Source organism: Sus scrofa, chromosome 11 (assembly GCF_000003025.6).
Source record: "Sus scrofa isolate TJ Tabasco breed Duroc chromosome 11, Sscrofa11.1, whole genome shotgun sequence".
Taxonomy (NCBI): domain Eukaryota; kingdom Metazoa; phylum Chordata; class Mammalia; order Artiodactyla; family Suidae; genus Sus; species Sus scrofa.
In genome coordinates, this window is record NC_010453.5 from 5,775,618 (window position 1) to 5,797,948 (window position 22,331).

General features: G+C 50.8%; 1 protein-coding gene across 5 annotated transcripts in view; it reads right to left on the bottom strand.

Annotated features, from left to right (window-relative positions):
• Positions 1-21,478, bottom strand: part of FLT1 (fms related tyrosine kinase 1) — a 176,398-nt gene extending 154,920 nt beyond the window's left edge. Inside the window, exon 1 of one of the 5 annotated variants that reach the window (XM_021065525.1) lies at positions 21,200-21,478. Coding sequence is in view for 3 of the 5 variants with exons in the window: in XM_001925740.7 (XP_001925775.5) it covers positions 19,277-19,340 (64 nt within the window). In the remaining 2 variants the exon portion in view is untranslated. Of the gene's footprint in view, positions 1-19,276; positions 19,683-20,649; positions 20,995-21,199 lie in introns of those variants that run through there. The other 4 variants (XM_021065524.1, XM_001925740.7, XM_021065526.1 and 1 more) reach the window with 4 other exon arrangements.

The window sequence follows — 22,331 nt, forward strand, 5'->3', positions numbered from 1 at the left end:
GATGCACGGGTCAGGATGGCTGCCTGAAATGAAGACGCCATCGCCAGCCCAGCGGACAGGACCACCCTCTGTGCCTTCTTCCCTCGCCTCCAGCGTGATGGAGAAAGACCAGAGGGCTTATGCTCCATCCAGCCACAGACTCACGCGACGGTGGGAAAGCCATGGGATTTTCTAGGCCAGCAGCACAACCCGAGTCCCACAGTGAGAACTGATGTTCATTTGCTAGCTGTTATTTTCCTCCCCCAACACCCCGCAGGCCCTTGATTCGAGGAAGGCTGTAAAGGAAAGAAAGCATGTTTATGTCAGCGCACGCGCACACCCACAGCTCTCTGCCCGTCGGGGCATGCCTGCCTGAGGGGTCTGTTTGCAGAGTGGTGGGAGGTGGGTGCAGAAATGACAGGGGGCTGAGCGTGTGTTTCAATCGCATCTTCCTTCTTTTAGACTCCAGGAAGGTTCTTGCCAAGCTGGGAGTTAGAAATCAGCATGTTCCCTGTGACAGCATGAAGCTCTGACTCACTGCTGACTAACCCCTTGCCTAGATAAGGCTGTGACTTTTAGAGGAACAAATACCGGATAATTTAGATTGACGGTAACTGGTACTGATCTCAAGTCCATGAAGGATGGAATCAGTAGGCAGCTGCCTCCAGCAACGATCCACCTCATTTGTAGAAAGTCAGTAATCCCAAAGTCTTGCAATTTTGTTTTTCATCTTGACATTATATTAAACTGTGTTATCACGCACAGACCCACAAAAAAAGAACGCGCTGGCTTCTTACGTAGTATTGGCTGTCTTCGGTCACCCCCAAATCCTCAGATCTGAAATATGAAGCATTTGATCTCCAGGCCATAATGGAAAATTTAAGTCATTTATACAGCACTTGTGTCTTGAGGTCAGGCGTAAAAAAATACATGAAAGAATTCTTTAAGAGTGCACTTTCAGCAGTGAGTGTTGTCAACTCTATAGATATGGTTATATGAGCGCTCTGTCTTAAAGCCGTTTTACAATTCATATTTTAATTGCCAATCACAAAAAAATAAAATCCATGAACAGCTTCCCAGAGGACTGCACACTATTAAGCCCTGGAGTGGCCGAGGCCTTTGCTCCATCCAAGCATGGGTGAGGGACCTTACTCACTTTTGCTCAGACTCTAGAAAAGCCATCAGAAAGAAGCAAATCCGTGTGGTTTAAGATGCTTACGGAGAGAAAAGTCCATGCCTGACGTCGCCATTCCAACCAGCGATGTTTACGAGGGGCCCTGGGGTACCTCGCTGTGCTTTTTACTTGACACTGGCTTCTCGGAGGGTCAGGGCTTAACGGGGCACGGCCATTTATCACGGGGCCTGACACGGCCCCCATCAGGAGCCTCGCCTCCCCGTGACCTGCAACCGAGCACCGCTCCTTTTCATGTGACATCGGAGTTAATGAAGGCTGAGCAGTGAGAAATCTCCTGCCGATGCAGGGGTTACCTTTCCCCCCCACAATGCCCGACTCCCACCCCGCTGTCCTCTCGTGGAAGGAGTTCACAAACCACGTCCATGCAGCTGTCTGCCCACACATCGGGTCATTTGCTGCAGCGAGTCATGGGCGTTATCTGAGCGGCCCAGGGCAAGGGTCAAGATCTGCTTGACCGGGCACGAGACAGAGCTGGCAAAGCGCGCACCAGAGAAGGTGGTCGACTTTCCTCCAGTTACGCAAAAGGAGACACAGAACAAACGCTCTTCACGCCCTAAAAATGCAGAGAGGGGGGTTCTGGGTGTGCGGAGATGCCCAGCAATGGCAGGAAACACCCCACGCGGGAAGCAGACACCCTACCAGCGACTCTTCTTCTCCAATGCTACTGATCAGGGGACTGTGGGGGAGCTGGGCCTGAGGTCACCTCGTGCCGAAAGGCTCGTAAAGCTCCAGCCGCGCCAGGCCATCACTTACGGGGATTCACAAGTGATTACCGGCCAGAAGAGATTAATTTTCAGGTTGTAAACACCCGGGGGAAAAACAAGCTTGGTAGAGGCACAGTTTGGATAAACACACAGGCACTATATACAACACTCGCTCACTCGATGCGACTGGGCTTTCTCGGCTGTTGCTCATCTGAGTTGGTGCAGCGCCTTTGGAATCACAGCGCGACTCGACAATCTGGCTGCAAGTCCCAGACTTGCGTCCACAGCTGAGAGAGCGCTTGGAGTAGGAGGCATCATTATGAATAGGAGTCGTCTTCATAAAATGCTGGAACTGCCTTCACGTTAGCCTTCTAACCCCTAAATTGTCTAGGATGACACATTTCAGTTCTGCCAAAGGTATTCTCCGTATTTGTTTTTTCTTTCTTGTCTTTTTAGGGCCACCCATGTAGCCCATGGGGGTTCCCAGGCTAGGGGGCCAGTTGGAGCCAGCCTACACCACAGCCACAGCCATGCCAGATCCGAGCCGGTCTGCAACCCACACCACAGCTCACACCAACGTCGGATCCTTAACCCACTGAGTGAGGTCAGGGATCGAACCTGCGTCCTCATGGGTACCAGTCAGATTCGTTTCCGCTAAGCCACGCCCCATGTTCTTTTTACGCAGATAACTGTTAGCAAACCTAGGAGGGTAGGGGTGCAACCCACAATTTAAAATCTCAAGCCATCCCTGTTCTATGCAGTATCAGGGTCACACTTTGATCTCCAAACATTTTACGTGGCTCTCCAATGTCAAGTTCCAGGCATCTAGGGAGACAATGACAGCAGGTCCCCGGAATTCATGGATGTTATTTGCATGGATCCCCTCTAGATTCCTTTAGGAAGGAAAGCATCAGAGAGGAAATCTGGGAAATAGTTGATCAATTCAATGCAGGAGCTTGCCATGGAATGGTTCAAGCTAAGACCGGGAACCGGGACTTGAAATTTGACCTGAGTCATTGCCTATAACCTGACATGCAGCACTGATCACCATCAGATTCACACACAGTTCTTTTCTGGAAAAAGAATACACGATGGAGCTGTATGTTGGAATGCTACGAAGTAAACATTTTAAAAAAAATCATGCTGAAGTGTTCATCTCCACATAATCTGAAATAATGCCTTAAGATTTGTGTATCATAAAAAGAAGAAAGGCTGGCAAACAGGCAGACGGATAGCTTAAACTGCAGCTCGTCACACAAGAAAAAGCCAAAAAACCCCATTATTATCGTTAATCCAAAGTTTGGTCTATTCTTTTAAGATACTCTTCAACTTTCTAACCTATTACAAATAATGACACAATACCATGTACCTTACATACAAAAACAGAGGAGAAATAAAATAAGATTGGGAGGCTGAGTGTGATCAGCTCCTGATGTTAAAAGTCAGCTTATTCTGACACTTATTTCTGAAGTCTAAATAAACGACATAGACCCCATTTTTCTGGAGTATCTTAGACGGCCTATAAAGGAGGTGCTTTATATAAATTCACTATGAGGAAGGTTGAGCGATCTTTGTTACCAATAATATACACAAACCCTCTGCCCCTCAAGATTTAAACGGCCAAGAGTGTGCAATAAAGTTATCCATCATAGGGAACTGAGTTTCTGAAAGCTGCATTAGCATACTTTCTAAGGCTCATTAAACACTGTCCTTGGCCACTGTGCTTCCGTTGTCAAAATCAGTTTCCTTCTAAATTAAACAATTTGGAATACAATTGCTTTTCATTACACATATTTTGGAGACTAAGCCTGCAGAGACAATGGGATGGGCGTGTTGACGGAACCGGTCCTTTCCATTCTGGTTTGCTTGAATTTTCATGTTTTCTTAAGACTCAGTTTAGATAGTAAATACTGGTAATAGCTGGCCTTCCTAAGATTTTACAAACTTAAAAAAAAAACCCTTATCTCCAATGGAATTCACGTCAAACAAGTTTTGCTGAGAACCAAGGTTCTGGAAGGGAAAGGAACCAATTTAAAAGCAGGATGCTGCCACCAGAAGTATCTCCACTGGGAAAGAAATAATTGAAGATTTTTCATTCACTTTAGTATGTGATACTGCCTCCCCTGCCAATATCCATGAGAGACTTTATAAAAACTCATTTGGGTCCCAAGCCTGGGCAAGACTGGTCTTTAATTCTCGGGGCATTTTTGCTCATATGATTTCATTCATCTATTCCAGAATTAGCATTTTTTGAGATAGCATCCATGGTATTTCCGTATTCAGGTGGTCATCAACCTAACAGGCGTTATGATAACATGAATCAGCTCAGAAAAGACCAAAACCGCAAGTGCTATTTCATAGAACCAGAAGGGGAAATCTCAGAAGAACGGCAGTAAGGTCCCTAAGACTGGAGCTGTCCCCCCAAAACCCTGAGATGAGATGGATGGGGTGGGTGACAGGCTGACCTCTCATCCATGATTCCAGGAGCCTGGGAAGGCGTTGCCTTCCTTACCATACGCTTCCCGCCTCCTGGATTGACCAACGCTGGTTGCTCTCCTCCCCCATCCCAGGTGTGACCCTTCCCCCACGCCTCCCCTTTGCTGCTCTTTCTGCTCTTTCACTCCTCCGCCTAATATCTTCAACACACCCTGGGAGAAGAATTCAATCATCAACAAGACAAACAACAGCGCTTCTTTAAAGTGTTTGCAACTTCAGTGGGCTCACAGGTAAACACACACATAGAGGCAGAGGGGACTTTATACTTATGAGTTTTATGCAAATGTGAAATTGCATGATGGTAGGAAGTAACCACGGGAAGCACCCGATTTTGGGGGGGCGGGTGCTAAGCCAGCGCAGAGTGCTCAGGATGTGCCCTCAGGAAAACGATGCTGCTGAAGGTCAAGACTCAAAGCAGGAGTGGGTTTGCTGAAGGAAACACCAGGGTCTCGTGCTCTCTCTCTCCTTCAAAGATTTCAAACACTCTAATTTTTTTTTTTTTTTTTTTTTTTTTTTTTTTTGCTTTTTAGGGCCACACCCATGGCACATGGAAGTTTCCAGGCTAGGGGTCGAACCGGGATCTGAGCCACATCTGCGACCTACACCACAGCTCAGGCAACACCAGATCCTTAACCCACTGAGCGAGGCCAGGGATCGAAGCCACATCCTCATGGATACTGACCGGGATTGTTACTGCTGAGCTGCAAGGGGACCATCGTAAGGCTCAATCTTTACTGTTTCAACAATTGTTTTTTCTTATCAACCACTCTTCCTTCTCTTGCTTCTAGAGCTCTGCTCTTTGCTGAGAAAGCCCTATGTCTCCTTTCAATGCTCTGCTTTATGTCTATATGTGTATACATATGTGTGTGTATATGTGTACATACATATGTATTAATTTTTTAAAAACCGGGGACCTACCTGACTTCACCTGCCACTAGGGGGGAAAAAAAAAGGCATAGGTGAACATTCACTAGAAGACGTGCCTTGGTTGCACTGTACTTTTTGAAATCACGGAAGAGACCTGGGATGGATGCAGAATGAAGGACGGAAAAGAGAGAGGTCAGCTGGCGGCAGTCCTAGCCAGGGCTTAACGTGTCCAGCCTTGTCTCTCCTCTTCCTAGGCCACGCCACGGACGGTCCAGGCCCAAGAGGAAATAGCTCTCCACGCAAATGTTCTTATCCACGACGGCAACGGAGATGACAGCCACAGCAGCATTACCCGACAGGTTTAGGTTGTGCTGATGTGCCTACAAATTAAGGTTCCCCATCACCTGTCTTTCTTCTGTGTTGTTGGCGAACCTTGACCTGCTAAGTGTATGCCCACAGAAGGCTCCATCTACAGGAAATCTCTCTTGGGGACCATTTTTCTAGTGGCCAGGCAGCTTAGATCCTCACTCTGAGTCTAGAGTCAAGACAAGAGAAGGTGGCAGCTCAGTCAAGCGTAAGAAAGGTGTCACTGGAATCAGAAGCTGCTCAGGAGTTCTCGTCGTGGCTCAGCGGAAATGAATCGGACTAGCATCCAGGAGGACGCGGGTTCGATTTGTGGCCTCGCTCAGTGGGTTAAGGATCCAGTGTTGCCGTGAGCTGTGGTGTAGGTCACAGACGAGGCCTGGATTGGTGTTGCTGTGGCTGTGGTGTTGGCTAGTGGCTACAGCTCTGATTTGACCCCTAACTGGGAACTTCTGTACGCCTTGGGTGGTGTGGCCCTAAAAAGACAAAAGAAAGAAAGAAAGAGAGAGAGAGAGACAGAGAGACAGAGAGAGAAAGCAAGCCAGCCAGCCCGCCCGCCCGGATCGGGTGACTTAGCTCCAGCTCTTAAACGTATTTCTGCCAACCTCTTCCATTCTGCCCACAGGTAGTTCTCTCAGAAGGTGAACTGATGTGGAACCCTAACTCTTAAAAGGCCTCTGAGACCCAGAAGGATGCCTAGGATACAGCTCCGGTCAGTTCAACCAGCATCTCTTGAATGACTGCACAAGGCACTGTCCTGGCTTCACAGCGGTGAAGATGGAGCTGAAACCAGCCCTTTCTTTGAACAGCTTTCAGCCCCGAGTGGCCCCGTGGACACAAGTCATGGAGAAGCAGATTGGCGGAATACCAAGATGGGTTCAAGGCTAAGTCAACAGACAGATGACCTCAGAGCTACGGACATTTTATTTTTAAAAGGACATGCTTTATCGAGTACCAGGCATCACAAATTCTTCACTCAAAGTAAGTGAGTTGCCGGTAAAATTCATAATGACACTCGCTGGTCAACACATCACGGATCAATATAACCATGTGTCCCTCTTGAAATAAAAATAAATGGGTTAACTGAGGATAATGCTTGAGGCACTTTTACGTGAAAACGTTAAAACACTCTGAGGTGAAAGCATCTCCCATGAATGCGTGAACTCACACTGGAGGTTGAGCTTGAACCCTGGTTATGACAGCGGCATCAGGACAATTCAATTCAATACGAGCATGCTTCCCTCGTGAAATCAGAGCAGAAAATACAGCATCCAACACACTGTAAGAACATACGCGTCTTAAAAGAAATGTCCTCTCCCAAGTCTGTGCTTAGCACGCTTCCGAAATGGAGAGGAAGCTATTACAGCGAGACAACACCGGGCCCACCTGTTTGGACCAAAACGCAGATGTGAAATCAACAACAGTGACAACGACGGCTCTATCCCCACACTTTAGAATTTTACCACACCTAAAAAGAGATCCACCTGGATATAGAATCACTGAGTTTCACGTCCAGGTCAAAAGAGCCAAAGCAAACTCCAACGTCTTGAACATGAGTGGTCTCCTGCATTTCTAGTGACTTCCTGTACCAAATCCTTAAGGTACTTTTCACTTACCGGCTTTGAGGACAGAGAATGGAAAGACCTTCTAATCTGTCTGTCAACAATGAGCATCAAAGAGCCCCCAAACCCCAGGAAGCTGTCGGTACACCGAGTCCGTGCTAGGGCGGCACAATTACTCAACTCCTATGCTTTTTTTTTCCCTTCTCTCGTCTCCAGCTGCATCCCCTATGGAGAAGATTTCAGAGCTATAAAAATTTCCAAATAAAAACAGAGAACAAAAACTTGATCCAGCAGGAGACATTAAGTGGAAAAGAGAGGTAAACAGAATTTTCCAAAAAGAAAACGATACCATTAATCATGGGTGAAAGGCTATAACCCAAGTTTACATTACCTCTTAAAATTGTTGCCAGCAAGCCCCTCTAACACATCCCTGCCTGTTTCCATCTAGTTTTTGTTTCTCTAAGGCCAACTTAGAAAAAGAAAACAGTCATAAAAATCCAACAGTATATATATCCCCACTCCTTGTAACTTTCATCCAAGCCATGTATCTATTTGTTTCCATTTTTCACTGTCTTCTTGGAAGGAAAGACAAAATTCCTCTAGGAGCTCCTGTTACAGCTCAGCAGGTTAAGAACCTGCAATAGTGTCCACGAGGATGTGAGTTCAATCCCTGACCGTGCTCCGTGGGTTAAGGAGCCGCTGTTGCAGCAAGCTTGGAAGTAGGTCGCAGATGCAGCTGGGATCCTGCGTTGCTGTGACTGTGGCATAGGCCTCAGCTACAGCTCCAGTTCAACCCCTAGCCTGGGAACGTCCATGGGCTGCAGGTGCAGCCCTGGAAAAGAAAAAAGGAACAAAACCTCCTTTATAGTGACAGAGTAAGATTTTTCTCAGATTCGGATAAACATGGCCATACTCTGGGGTCAAAAAGTGTCCTTCCCCAAGTCAGGATCAAGGAAGGAGAAGTCACATGCTTCTCGTCCTTTCTGACTTCCTGGAGGTGTGACCATCTGAAAGGAATGATCTAAGGAAGATCGAGAGACCCAGGGAGCAAGAGGGCTTAAAGGAATGCTTCCATTTTTGAGACTGTCAATCAAACAGGGAAAGCAGAGCCTGTGGCCATGGCCATCCCAGAGCGATGGGACCTCTGGCTAGGACAACACCCTCAGACAGCTGCCGGTTCCTCACGGGCTAAGAGCTTTTCATTCTAAACCCTGAAAACCAAACGCCTTGATTTTTCTGAATTCCTAGATGGTATCATCCAAGATCAAGGTAAATGTTGGTGGAAAGAGTACCGATTTCAAAATCAGAAAGACCCTGGTTTCCATTCTGGGCCAGTCACGCAGTAAGAATGTGACCCTCGGGGTTTCAGTGCATCAAAGGGAAAAGCGCGCACCTTGGATCGTTGGGAAGGCGCTCACAGTGCCGGCGCCCTGTAGCCACGTTCCTTCTCCTCTGCTCGGGGACACAGTCCTCCTCCGCCCGCAGTCCCCGAAGCACAGGTGCACCCATGCAAAGTGTGGTCAAAGCGCCTTGTGCTCCAGTTTTGTTCTGTTGTCTTTTTCGGGCTGCACCTGCAGCACAGGGAGGTTCCCAGGCTAGGGGTCGAACTGGAGCTGCAGCTGCCAGCCTACACCAGAGCCACCGCAACACAGGAGCCAAGCCACATTTGCAACCTACACCCCATCTTCAACCCAGTGAGTGGGGCCAGGGATGGAACCCACATTCTCAGAGATGCCGTCCGGTCCTGAACCTGCTGGGCTACAATCGAACTCCTGCACTCTAGGTTCATTTAAGAAAGAGCGCCAGGTTTGGGCGGTTTCTAGGACCTCAAAGTGCAGAGAGAAGCAGACATCTGAGGGCAGCCCAGATGCTCAGGAACCTACCCGATGAGAGCTCTTCCAGGATGGAAGCACCGCCGGCCTCACCCAGCCTGGGCATCGCTAGCCACGTGGAGGAGAGCGGTTGGGAAGCCTCTGTAGAGTCAGGTTCTTAATGGCTTTGGGGATCCTTTCTCTGCCGTGAAAACCCACACGGATGAAAACTCCGTCTCCATGAAGACTTGACCGGTGACTCCACCACAGGCCACTTTGGGCTGGCGTCACCGGGGAGCCTCACGTTCTCTGGAGGTGGCAAAGCTCCACGGAGAGAATGGTTCTGAAAGCAGGGCCCGACCAGCCTGGCACACTCCCACCCACGCGCTTCTCCTGCCACCACCCCCCCCCGCACTGTCCTTTAGGCCTTAAGGGGTGGAAAGAGAGGGAGCTCTGGGGTCTGACAGGACCAGATTGAAAAATCCCAGTTTGGGAAAGTAGAGAATTTACCAAAGCCTCAGTTTCCTCATATTTAAGAGTACTGTACCCACTTCTTGTGACTGAGTCATATCATTTGCGTAAATCAAAGTACCCAACGTTCCAGGAGGGTGAGCTGCTGCCTACTCCCTTCCCCCAACGCGAATACAGCCTCCAGGATGTGCTCAAAGACCCTCTGAGACAAGCCCAGAGAAGCTGTAGAGCTGCCTACACTCGTTCTCCGAGGGTCAGATGGGCTCCCTTACTGGTGCCAATGGTGTTGGTGAGAGGCTGGCAGCCCCGCATGGCACGCCACCAGACCCATGCACGGCCTGTTCCCTAATCCTGAGTTGTGAATAGGAAGCTCTTCCAACGGACCAGTTGTCCAATGCACTGAGCTGGCTCATGGATGGAGAAGGGCCCAGGCATTATTCACTAGCATTTTCTTGGCCAAACTCCGGCCTACTATCCAGGCCGAGACGAAGTACTTCACAGCAGGGAACTACCTTGAGGAGCGTGGCCACGGCCTCAGCAGCCCCTCGGCTCTGGAAAGGCGAAAGGTGCCTATTCTCCCTGCACCCGCTCTGAGTTAGGACCACCCGCTCTGACCAACCCAACAGAGGCAGAAGTGTTCCAAAGGCCTGCAGGCATCCAGGGGCCCTGCCCCCAGGAAGGAGGCAGGGCTAGGCTGCTGGAAGACCAAAGGCCTGGGCGAGGCCAGCACCACTGCCCCAGTTGCAAAGCCAGGGGACCCCTGCCCCATGCGTGACGCAGGCGAGGCCCAAAGAACACCAGTCGGCTGAGCCCCACCCAGATTCCGAACCCACAGACTCCTGACACACAATGAATTCTTCTTCTAGGCCACTGAGTTTGAGGGCAGATTGGCATGTGGCAAGAGATGACAAACACAAACGCTATCGTGACTCAGGCCTGAGAAGCATGAGTCAGCAGTGGGTGGCGGATTTGGTCTCCGTGTATTCGAAATTGAAAGTGTCCGTAGAGCTGACATAACACGAGGCCTCCGATGCCCAATAGGTACCCCCCAGGTGGTCTCATGAAAAGAGCACCAGCTTGCACTCTGGCTGTTTCACAAGAAGGGTCCCAGCACCCTGAATCTGCACAGTGGGAGGCAGCTCTGTCCCCAACATGGCACCTTGGCTCACTCATGGGGACAGAGCCCTGGCACATCACAAAAGTCAGCTGAACCATTCTGCTCCAGCAGGTGGAATGCAGTCACCCACGTGGGCACCGGCATCCCAGCCAAGGCAGGCAGATGCAGAGGCGCAAAACATCCTGAAGCTTCTGACAGGACTGGGCGGGGCTGGACGGTGGTGCGCGGCTGCCTGGGACAGGTCGAGAGTATGGCACCTTTCCAAGGGACCCTGTATGCACATGCCCACATTTCTGTTGAAGAAAGGCTGGCAGGGAAGGAGCACGACAATGCCTCTCCAACTAGCCTGAGGGCAGGGACTCTCAAAGGTGGCCTCGCACCACCCGGGGAACTCATTAGAAATGCGCATTCTTGGCCCCGCCCCCAGAAACTCGGGGGCGGCCCTGCGCTGCAGGGCCAGCTCCCCAAGGGATTTGGGTGTGTGATAACACAGGAGGTTCTTTTTTTTCCTAGGGGTCTAATCGGAGCTGTAGCCACCGGCCTATGCCAGAGCCACAGCAACGCGGGATCCGAGGTCTGCAACCTACACCACAGCTCACAGCAACACCAGATCCTTAACCCACTGAGCAAGGCCAGGGACTGAACCCGCAACCTCATGGTTCCTCATCGGATTGGTTAACCACTGCGCTGTGAAGGGAACTCCACACAGGAGGTTCTTAACTCGAGGGCGGCCATTGCAATCACCTGGGAGCTTTAAAATTACTAATGCCTGGGTCCTATGCAAAAGATTGTGATTAAGTCGGTCAGAAGCACAAGCAAAGGAAGAGGATTCTAAAAAAAAAACTTCGCAGATGAATCTAGTGCAGAGCCACGGCTGGGGACCCTGGCCTTAGAAGCAAAGGGTTTCACAGAACTCAGTGGGCAGACTCATCACAGATCAAGGCCACAAAAGGTGGCCTTGAGTTCAAGTGGCTTCCTATTTGTATATGATAGAAGCCAAAGCTTTTCATTTACCCAGGGTTCACCTCGGGCCTCTTTTCACACAAGAACCTGACCATTGTTATTGCTTTGCCTGTGCCCGCAAGGGTGGGTCTGGCTTACAGGAAGTGTGATTCACAGGCCACCACTTAGAAGAAGAGCGGGCTGAGCAAAAGGGCCTCTAAGACTGTGGAAACCTGTGAAAAGAGTAAAGCATCTGCCAAAACTTGGAATAATGAGAGAAGGCCAGTGCATTAAATTCAGGCCGGTAGGACACACGGCAAGTGCTGGCCGCTGCATCATGGCATCAACAGACAGTGACGCCTCCTTGACAGCCGAGATTCCAGAGAAGGCCACTGAGCCTCCCTGGTTCTTACACCAAGTGACTTTTCTGGAAGCCAATGCCTTGTAAAACTTTATTTGTGCTTAAAAGCTATCTATTTAATGCCACGTTTACTATTTTTCACCAAGTCTCTCTTTCCTAAAGCCATGATCTTGCACCTCTGGTTTGGGAAGGACCCCCACCCCCACCCCCCGACTAGTATAACGCTGCCAGAAACACAACCTCTGTTCACTTTGATCACACGGTCAAGTTAAGGCTCTGATTTTGTAAAAGGAGTCTTGAACTGGGTCACAGGTGTCCCAGCCAAAGACAGGGCGCAAGAACAATGTGGGAGCTGCAAGAGGCTTGCGGCTGGCCCAGTTCTGGTCCCTTGGTCACACAGGTCAAAGGTCATCACTAGGATGTTGGTGAAGAGATTTAGACTCCGGACACCAGAGCGAAGAATCCTTCACCACAACCAGTATTTCTCAGTTTTTAATGTGCAAACATCTGGGGACCTTATTCATATGCAGGCTCTGATTCACTAAGTTTCCAGGGATGCTGGGCCATGGACCACACTTTGAGAAGCATGCTGTGAGCACGTGCAAAGTGTGGGGCTGGACCTGAGAGTCAGGGGAAGGGAAGCTCCGTGTGAGCCTGGGTCGGGGAATTCAGATATTTCAGAACAGGGTTCACAGCTGGTAGGCTGGCCTGCCAGAAATCTATTTGCATGAAAGGTTGAGGAAACCCAGGCTAAGGAGGCGGCAACCTGGCGACTCACCTGGTCCTTCAACAAAGCTCCTACTGAAACAGAGTCTTGATTCCGAGCATGGCCAGGTCTCCCCCACCTGCAACCCAGCCCAGCACCCAGTCAGTGACTCAGGGTTCAGTCTATGAGGGGACAAGCAAGCCAAACAATAAAATCTGAGCGCACTAACGATAAGACACTGCAAAGCAAAGGCGAAGAACCCTCCCCGAGAGACTCTAGGACAGAGCTTCCGCATCCAGACACACCAGGAGGGGATCACAGGACACGAGTATCGCAGTCACTCGCTGCAGAGGACAAACACTACCGACCGAAACCAGGCCCTTCAAGGAATCCACAGTCACTGAGGCCCAGTGGACAGGCAGCGGTAGGTTAACACCCTGGAATAAACTCCTACCTGACCCGAGGAGACTTTGAAACGAGAGTGTGGCTCCAACCCATTCATTCATTCACTCATTCATTCATTCATCACAACGCTTACTGAGAGCCCCCGGGCCTGGGTGCCAGGGATGTAAGCTGAGCTAGGACAGCGACTCCGCTCCCCGGGCGGGGTGCAGACACACAGCAGTAACAATGCAAGGTGACAAGAACAGGAGGAGGGACCCCTGCGGGGGTCTCCCCTAGGAGGCTGCCTATAGAGGTTGGGAGGAACCAGTCATTCTGGCTGGGCGATAAGGAGCAGCTCATGGAGCCGATTTCTGAGCTGAGTTTTAAAGGCAGGAGAGTTAGATCCGAGGGAGAGAAAGGGCCGCCTTGCTGGCAGACCAATGGCACCAACTCGGAGTGAGGAAGGTAAGGCCCAGCTCACCAAGGGTCCTCCTTTGCCAGGGAGGGGGGTGGAGCTGCTGTGGCTGCGACCGAGGTGGCGATCAAGGAAGCCGTTTAAGCCGCAGCGGTCAAGAGGATTCCGCGGGCTCCCAAGAAAAATCCGTCTTCTCATTAAATCTCTCGGTGTACGAAGCAGCCGTCACTTTGATATTCTTAATTAACCCCTTACAGGCTTTTACAATTTTTTCATATATATAAAAAAAAGATGTTTGCCAAGGGGGGTGGGGAAGGGAGTAGCATGGACTGGAAGTTTGGGGTTAAGAGACACAAACTATTACATTTAGAATGAATAACGAGTTCCTAGTGTATAGCACAGGGAACTATAGCCAGTCTCCTAGGATAGACCATGATAGAAAAGAATAGATATATACACACACACACAGTTATATATATATGACTGAGTTACTTTGTTATACAGCGGAAGTTGGCACAACACTGTAAATCCACTGTAATTTTTAAAAAATTATGGCAGAGCCATATCATGAAATGCTACACAGTCATTAAAAATACTGTTGTAGGAGTTCCCGTCGTGGCGCAGTGGTTAATGAATCCGACTAGGACCATGAGGGTGCAGGTTCGATCCCTGGCCTTGCTCAGTGGGTTAAGGATCCAGCATTGCCGTGAGCTGTGGTGTAGGTTGCAGACGCAGCTCGGATCCCGAGTTGCTGGGGTTGTGGTGTAGGCTGGTGGCTACAGCTCTGAGTAGACCCCTGACCTGGGAACCTCCGTGTGCTGCGGGTGCGACCCTAGAAAAGACAGAAAGACAAAAAACAAAACAAAACAATACTGTTGTAAAAAAAATAACCGTGAGGCACTAAAATATGAATGACATATTTAGTTTAAAAGGCACTTTAAAGAGTTTTTTTTTTCATTTTGCAGAACAGCAAACAAGCACATTATCTACCACTACAATATATTCATACAGCCCTAATTTTGTGCATGTGTGTAAAAAAAAATGTGTATTGGTAGGAAAAAAAGACTGAAATATATTCAATAAAATGAGAAGACTTTTTTTTTTTTTCTTTTTTCTTTTTTGGCTACACGAGCAGCATAGGGAAGTTCCTGGGCCAGAGATGAAATCCAAGCCCAGATCCTTAACCCACTGGTCCAGGCCTGGGATGGAACTGGCAACACTACAGAGCTGAGCCAAATCCTTAACCCACTGCACCACAGCGGGAACTCCAAGAAATAAGATGTTTTAGAAGAAATCTCAGCACTCTGATAATGTCATTCAAAAGTGCTGGGACAGCTCTAACCCTGTTTGGGCTAGAGAAAATACAAAAAAGAAGAAACGTTAGCTGTCGTCTGAACACCAGGTTCTGTTCCTGGGTCTGCCCCTAGCCAGCTGTTGACCTTGGGGGGGTATGTGGGGGGGGGTAAATCGCTCAACTGCTCCGGGTGGATTTTCTCATCTCTGCCTGTAAAAGAGTGGATTGGACCTGTGGGGTTCCAGCTACCACGCACGGTGGTGGTGGATGTGTGTGCGAAATGAGATCCAACCTCTCAAGGAGCTCCAAATCAAGGCAAGGAGCAAGAATGAGACTTGCTCTGAGGCATCAGCTTCACGCAGCCTGATGGGAAATCCCCAGGAATTCTTAACATCCCCCCACATCCGCCCAGCAGCAATGCAGGAAATCTCGTCCACTATCTTCAGCAGACTCAATGGAACCGTTTCCTTAATGAAACCCCCCTGCAGTCCCAGATCCTAAGCCACAGGCTTCCCCTTCAAGCCCTCCCTCCATCACCCCATTCCTCCCATTTCCTTCCCCTCCCTCCATCTGGTATAAAATCCAGTACTTTCATCAGCAGCATGCAATTTCCAAGGCACCCCAGAGGGTGAGGAATCAACCAAGATCCTGGAAAGCATCTGGCCGGAGACCTTGTCATTCCTTACAAGCCTCCCCGGAACACCGAGGCTGATGGACCAGAATGGACTGGTCTACGGAATCCTTTACACCAAACGCGGCAGATGCTTCTCATGCTTCTACCCATTCCCAAGGACTGTATTTTCACTTAAAAAATTAAGCCTGGTATTATTTTAAATGTCCTTCCCTCCCTGTTCACAATGACAAATGCTCTGAAAAACAGTGATAATTTACTTGAGAGCCAACAAACTCCTAAGGGTGCAATTGAACCAAGATCCCCGACGAACAGCAGCCAGCGCTTTTTACACCCAGGTGCCAAGAGAGTTTTCTCACTCTTCACTCTCACACCCACTCGCATGCACATCTCAACGTGAAACACTGCAGAAGCTATTTACTCTGATTTGTGCTCTTGCTTTGCAGAATTCCCAAGCCAGAGTAAACAGCAGTTGTAACTTTGCAATCAATTGGGTCACCTTCTGCAAAGACACTGCATTTTTTTTTTTTTTGGCTAATCTAAAAACATTTTGGGGGCAAGACGTCATTTTCAATGTCTATGTTATGTAACTTCCACGTTATACACAGAGGAGACTTCAAATATCTCAATAGTTTCGGTAAGAACAAAGTGGTTTGCTCTAAAAAGGCTATAAAGCAGGTTCAAGTTTAAATAAGAGGTTTCCTTGTTGAAATCCAAAACTCTTCTCGACTTAAGTTCTTGGCGGATCAAGTGAGTGGACATTAATTTAAAAACCAGGCAACACGTATGGATTTAAAATCACTGGTTTCCTTAGAAGCGATCATGGAACCCGAGTTAAGTACAGGCTACTTCATTGAGTTATGCTTTCTGCTAGTTAAAAAAAAAAAAAAAAAAAAAAGCCCAAGATAATGATTACTTAGTACTGGCTTGGTCATCCACTAACAGCTTAGCTCTTGTAACCTGATAACGAGCAAGCTGACTGGCTGGAATCAGGTGCATTCCGCTAGTAAAAAAGAAAATCCACCGTAATTATTGAGAGCAGGGGAAAGTCAGTTCATCCTTCCAGCCTCAGCTCAGGCATCACAGGGTTTCACACCCACTCGATAGGCAAATATAGTCCAGGGAGGGAGAAAAAGAGGCGCCCATGTTCATTCTACTTGGAATCAATTTCAGAGTTAGGAATGGTCTCTAGAAATAACCACCTCTTCTAGTGTCTGAATTTTACAGATGAAAACAAAAAGCCCCGCTTAGGGATCTCTTGAAAAGGAAACGGGATAACCTATCATACAATTTTCAACAGGGACAGAAGAAGAACAAAATAATAAGGTAAAACATGAGAACTACAGCAGATGACCACCTACGATTCATCTGTAATGCGATCCATCATCTGGAAAAGGACGGACTGCCAAAGCCGCTACGTAATTAACATGTCAAACTAGCAATTCCCCAAAAATACTATTAAAAGCGTGTGGCTTCATGCATCTTGGAGAAAACAAGGAAAATTACTATGTAAAATTAGCTTTGAGAGATGACGGTCCTTGTGGAAATGGGTGTTATTTTCATGTACATTTTAACTTTATATTATTAATTAGATTTCCCTCACGAAACGTGCGAGTGAAGCATTTTCAAGTTATTTACAGCAAACTGTACGTGTCAGCTGTTCAAAACTCAAGGAAAACGGGGGCAGACATAAAGGGTCTGTGGCTTTATTCAAGGATATGGCGCCTTAACATTAAAAAAAAAATAAGGATTTGTGCTGGAGAGAGGAAGCCTTGTACCCTTTTTAAAGGAAGAGTCTGCAGTACAGAGGACTTGAGAGTATCCCAATTACTGCACCTTTTATTTCCCAGAACATTTGGAAGAAGGTATATTACACTTTACGGGGAAAGGCATTATCTTTGTATTACTCAACCTCTGATTCTTTCATACCTCAATGCACACGCAATATTAATAACTCATCAAATTACACAGCACTCAAGACTGGGCAGAGCTGGCGCGTGATGGGTGCGAGCAGACCCCTCATAAATCCACAGAACAGAAACTTGGCCCTTCTGGACACCACTCTCCCAACTTGCAGCCCCTCCGTTCAGCGGGAAAGCCCTGCTGTGGTTTAGCAAGCAGGTAGTTATTCTACTGAGAGGCAGCTGTTAACTCGCCCAAGGATTCGCAATTACAAACCCAAGCTGGTAACACATTCCATAAAATGGCAGGTGAAAGAGTTCTCACCTTGCCAATCTTTTGTCCTTCCTCCCTACAGCACATGTGGAAATTCTTTAAAAACCGCAGAGTTCCAAGACTTCTGCCTCATTTAAGTTAAAAAAAAAAAAATCTAAGAGAACTCATAAGATCTCACATGTTTCTCGGATCTAAGCTGCTCCAAACAACGAACAGAACTATAATTGCCTAGTTTGTGTAACGAAAGATGTATACGTGTGAAGCAGAAAATCCAATAGAGCCTCTATTTTTCCTTGTTTGGGATTCTCAGTAATTTACCTAGATTTACTTTTACGTAATAGACAGGTGAACTTCAGCAAGTTATTTTAACGCTCTAAGCAATTAATTATATTTCAAAGTGACTTCTCAAACCCCCAAACGTATTTTTTAAAAATAAACAAGCAATACTTCATTGAATATACTTCTTTCAGCAACATATCCAGCCTAAAAAGCAAGTTCTCAGAGGGTACGACTTTGGCTTGCCTCCCGGTTCATCCATCTAATTGGAACTATTACTTGTTCTTTAGAAACTAACGGCCTTCCGATCAGAAAGAATATTTAACTGTTCCTGCCCTTTGAGTTTAAAGAGCATTTTTTATAAATATGCCGAACCCTACTCATTTCCTTCCCAGGAAGTTTTTTTTTATTTAACTTATTTTATGTTTCTGTAGCTTACTTCTTGTACCTTTCCTCCACACTGCTTGACAGGCGCTCCAAAATCTGGCTCTCTGCGCCCGGACGGACTGAAGAAGGAAGCTTAGCCGCTGAGCCCCGCTGAGCAGAAAAGGCGAGTCCGAGCCCCTAAACGCCCTCGGGTTTTGGCGCCCCAGTGCGCGCTGCCTCCACACCAACAGGCTCTGAGCCCCGGGCGGTTCTGCGGCCAGTGTCCCTAACGCCGCGCAGAGGCGCGGACCTCACCGATTCCTCAAACCGCATCTTTTTGGTCCATATCGTTTGCCCTTTCCTCGCTTGGAATTTAAAGGCTAGGCTTGCAATGCCGAAACTTAACAGTATGTGGGTCCTCGACTGCCCTCGCCGGTCAGGGTCCCGCAGGTCGGCGACCCGGGCTGGACCGGTGGCAGAGACTCCACCCTGATGGCAGCTCGCAGGCCCGGCGGTCGGCGACGAGGAGCGGACGCTGGGGAACAGTCCCCAGGACACGCGGCCTCGGGGGCCCGGAGCGGGTCGAAGGATGTTAGCTTTTGCCATCTCCTGGCATCTGGGTGCTCCCATCAGGCAGCGATGCCTTCCAAAGGGGCTCACCTCCTTCCCTCGGGAGGAGCGACATCGTAGCCAGGGCCCCAAATCGCCAAGGCCAGGCCTCCGGCCATTCCTCGGGCAGCCTCACGGGCGTCCTAAGAGCCCCCGCTCCGGGGCCCGGCGGACCCGGCCAGGCAGCCGGGGAGGAGGCGCTGGGGTCTGGCAGGTCCGGGTGCGCCGCGCTCTCCGAGCCCAGAGCCGGGCAGGGAGCCCCGACTTGGGGGAGGTGGCCAAGTAGAGAGGTTCGGCGACTCCCGCGGCAAAGAGGATCGCGGGACCCGAGTGCCGCGATGCTCGGCGGAGCGCAGCCAACTGCTCTCCGAGGCGCCCACCCCGACCTCCCGGCGGGGGAGAGAGGGCGCCACGGCCCCGGGAGAGTCCGCTGCAACCAGGGCGCCCAGCTCCCTCCGCGCCCGCTCGCCGCGGCTGCAGCCGGCCCCGGCGCGTGCCCCCGCCCCGGCCACCCCGCGCCGGCCCCCGGCCCCGGCCCCGGCCGCGCCTCACCTGTGAGAAGCAGACCGCCGAGCAGCGCGCACAGCAGGACCCCGGTGTCCCAGCAGCCGACCATGGTGAGCGCGACGCGGCCTGCTCGCCCGGTGCCCGCGCTCCTCGCGGGCGCCCGCCGCTGCCGCCGGAGCCTGTCTCTTGTCGCAGCGCCGCCGCCGCCGGCCCTATGCCCCGAGCGCCCCTCTCCGCGGCTCCAGCCCGAGAGACAGCCACCTCCCCCGGTAATCCGCGCCGCCCGGCGTCCTCGGGCCGTTGCCTTCCAGCCCCGGAGCCCGCTCCGCGCCGCCGCCGCTGCCGCTGCCGCCGCCGGGGAGGAGCCGCGAGGAGTGTCCGGCCGGCGCGCTCCCAGCCTCCAGCGGACCTCGATTAAGAGGAGCCGAGGGCGGGGGCGATTTATAACCTTTCCCCGGCCCACTTCCTACCCCGGCACCTCCTTCCAGTGACGTCAAGGGGTCCCCCACCCCTCATCCGCCTCCCCACCTACCTTCTTCCTCCGGGACCTGAGTCCCTACGGCTCGGGAGGGGGCGGGAGCCGCCGGGGGCGGGGAGGGAGCGCGCGTGGGAAGGCGCGGGCAGCGCGGCCGGGGAGTGGCGCCCGGCAGGTTCAGGGTCCTTGCTCCCGTCTCCCGCCCCGGTCCCCTCTTCCTCCTCCTCCTCCTCCTCCACCTCCTCCTCGAGCTCTCAGGAAATCCTTGCCGTCTCCCTCCGCCCGGCTTACTCAGCCCTGGGGGCCGCCCGAAGCTGGGAAGGGGACAGGGCTGGACCTCCACCGCCCGGGCCGCGGGGCGGAAAGTCCGACCCTGGGAAGCTGGCTGCGCCTCCACGCCGGTGTCCTTGGCACGGAGGGCCGAGGCTCAGGCCGGCTCCCTCCCCTTCCTTGCTCTTCCCGCCTTGTCCCGCCGCCCCCGACTCCTCCACTGTCCCCAGACGTCTAGGAAGGCGCCGGACACGCTCGGCACAGGGGACTGCGCCAGGAGCGCCCTCGGGGGCCGGACGCTTGGCTGGCACCTTCGGGAAGACAGCGAAGCCGCTCAGGTCCCTGGGGAGCGCGACTGTGTCTTTTTCGGCCGCACAGATGCACCCGCCCAAGTCATTTCCTAAACCCTCCGCTGCCTAGAAGCAAAACAAGCAATAACCTCTTGATACCTTTGAAAAGGCAGAGGCACGAAGCTGCTCCTGCAACTCCTAGGGGCCGAGCCCTTGACCTTTATTTCCTAAATGCTCGAGAGGAATCTTTCTGATGGCAGCTTGCTACGCAAGACGAGTGACTCCGCGGCTCTTCGAACAAAACCCGGTGAAACGAACGTGAGGCACTAAATCATTTGCGACCACACGAATTCCACCTTGGTCCCCAATTATGTCTCCATTACCTCAAAGGTTGCTATCGTCCCAGGCTCCACGGCGAGGCCCCGTCTTGTCCCTGTAAATCCCGCTGGTTTGAAAATAGTTCTATTGGAACCTGCCAGGTGGTCACGGTAAAAGGAATGTGATGGCTTCTAAACAGCCGGCCAGCGACTCTTCCTGGAGGACTGGACTGCCTCCTACCCGGGAAGGTTAGGCAACCCGAAGCTGCCACTCCTCTGGGCGGCAGGGCAGGGACAAACCTCCGCCCCTGGGCGCCCGACGCGGGAACCCCGAGGCCGCGTACCTGGGGCCGGGGCGCGGGAGCAGCAGCTCCAAGCCTGTGCGCGTCTTCGGGCTTCGCCACCCCTTTTCCCGGGGCCCTTCTCCACTCGCCCTGGCTCTTTTTTCCCTCCTCCCCCAAGCTCGATTCCTCCAAAACTGCAGTATCATTCCGTGGACAGTGAATTACGAATCGCTGGATTCGAGGCTGACAGTGGGTCTTTCTCACAGCTCGTCCCCCAGGCTGGGTCCCAATCTGGGACCCACCTGCAGAGCCGCGGTGTGCCCCTGCCTCACCTCAGAGCCGCTTGGCACTCCCACGCGCTCTCCCAAGAAACGCAGTCAGCGGGGCCCCTGCTGCAGCCTCTCACCGAGCCAGGCATTGCGTTAAGCCCCAGACCACCGTGATGGGAAGACGGGAGACTGATGGCCTAAAGATGCCATGGCACTGTTGGGCGAGGACCACAGTGCTGGGGGAGCTTGGGTCCACGAGACAGGGCGGTAGGTCCCGAGAACTCGAAAGCGCTTCTTAGGAGAGACGGCTGGCTGACTTTGGCGATGGGGTTCATCCGTACAATCGTACAATCGACAAAAGTTGACCGCAACAACTCTTCAGGGGCTGGTTGAGAACCACTCCGCAAACGTGCTGCCAGAATTGAATACACATGGCGTTTATTTGTGGCGCCAGGAGAGTATTTGATGCGCAGCTGCAACAGCCTTGCTAATTTCAGATGTCAATCAGCAATGCCAGTGCTTGGCTCAGTTATTTTAAGGTTAAAAGAGTCTTGGTGGAAGCTAACTTCATTTACCCCCAAATCATCCTGCATGAAGAGCGGTTCTCCACCGATTCCCCAACTATTCTTTGGAAAAGTTTCAGGCTTTTTCATCACAATCAGCAGTTTCTTTACTACGTGGCTTTGGTTACATGCATTAACCTCCTCACAAAGAACTCAAGATGCTTCGAGTTGTCACATGGGTTTGTTCCTGATTTCATTTTAGCTCAGATAAATGTTAAATGACTAAGCTCAACTGATGAGAAATCAGGGTAAGGCTCTCAACTCTCCCGCCTCAAAAGAGATAATACCTTTGAAGGAGAATGGGCCACGGCACTCTTCCGGCTCCATCACGAAGGAAAGGGGTTAACAGATAGTAGTGATGGGAAAGATCCGTTTCCACACGCCTGGTCGCCTGGTCGCCCGGTCGCCTGGTCGGTATAAAAAGCCATTGAAGTCGACGATCTGCTTGCTTCCCGCTCACATACAAAAGAACATTTCATCTGCAAAACCAGACACTCTCTTGTTATCAGCTACAAACATTCTCTTGAGGATTCTTTTGAGTCCCTATTCAGAGGCACCCTGTGGGTAAAACCAGCAGCTTTAAGACTGAGTAACAGTGTGGGAGCATCACCGTGACAGACAGGAGGGAACCC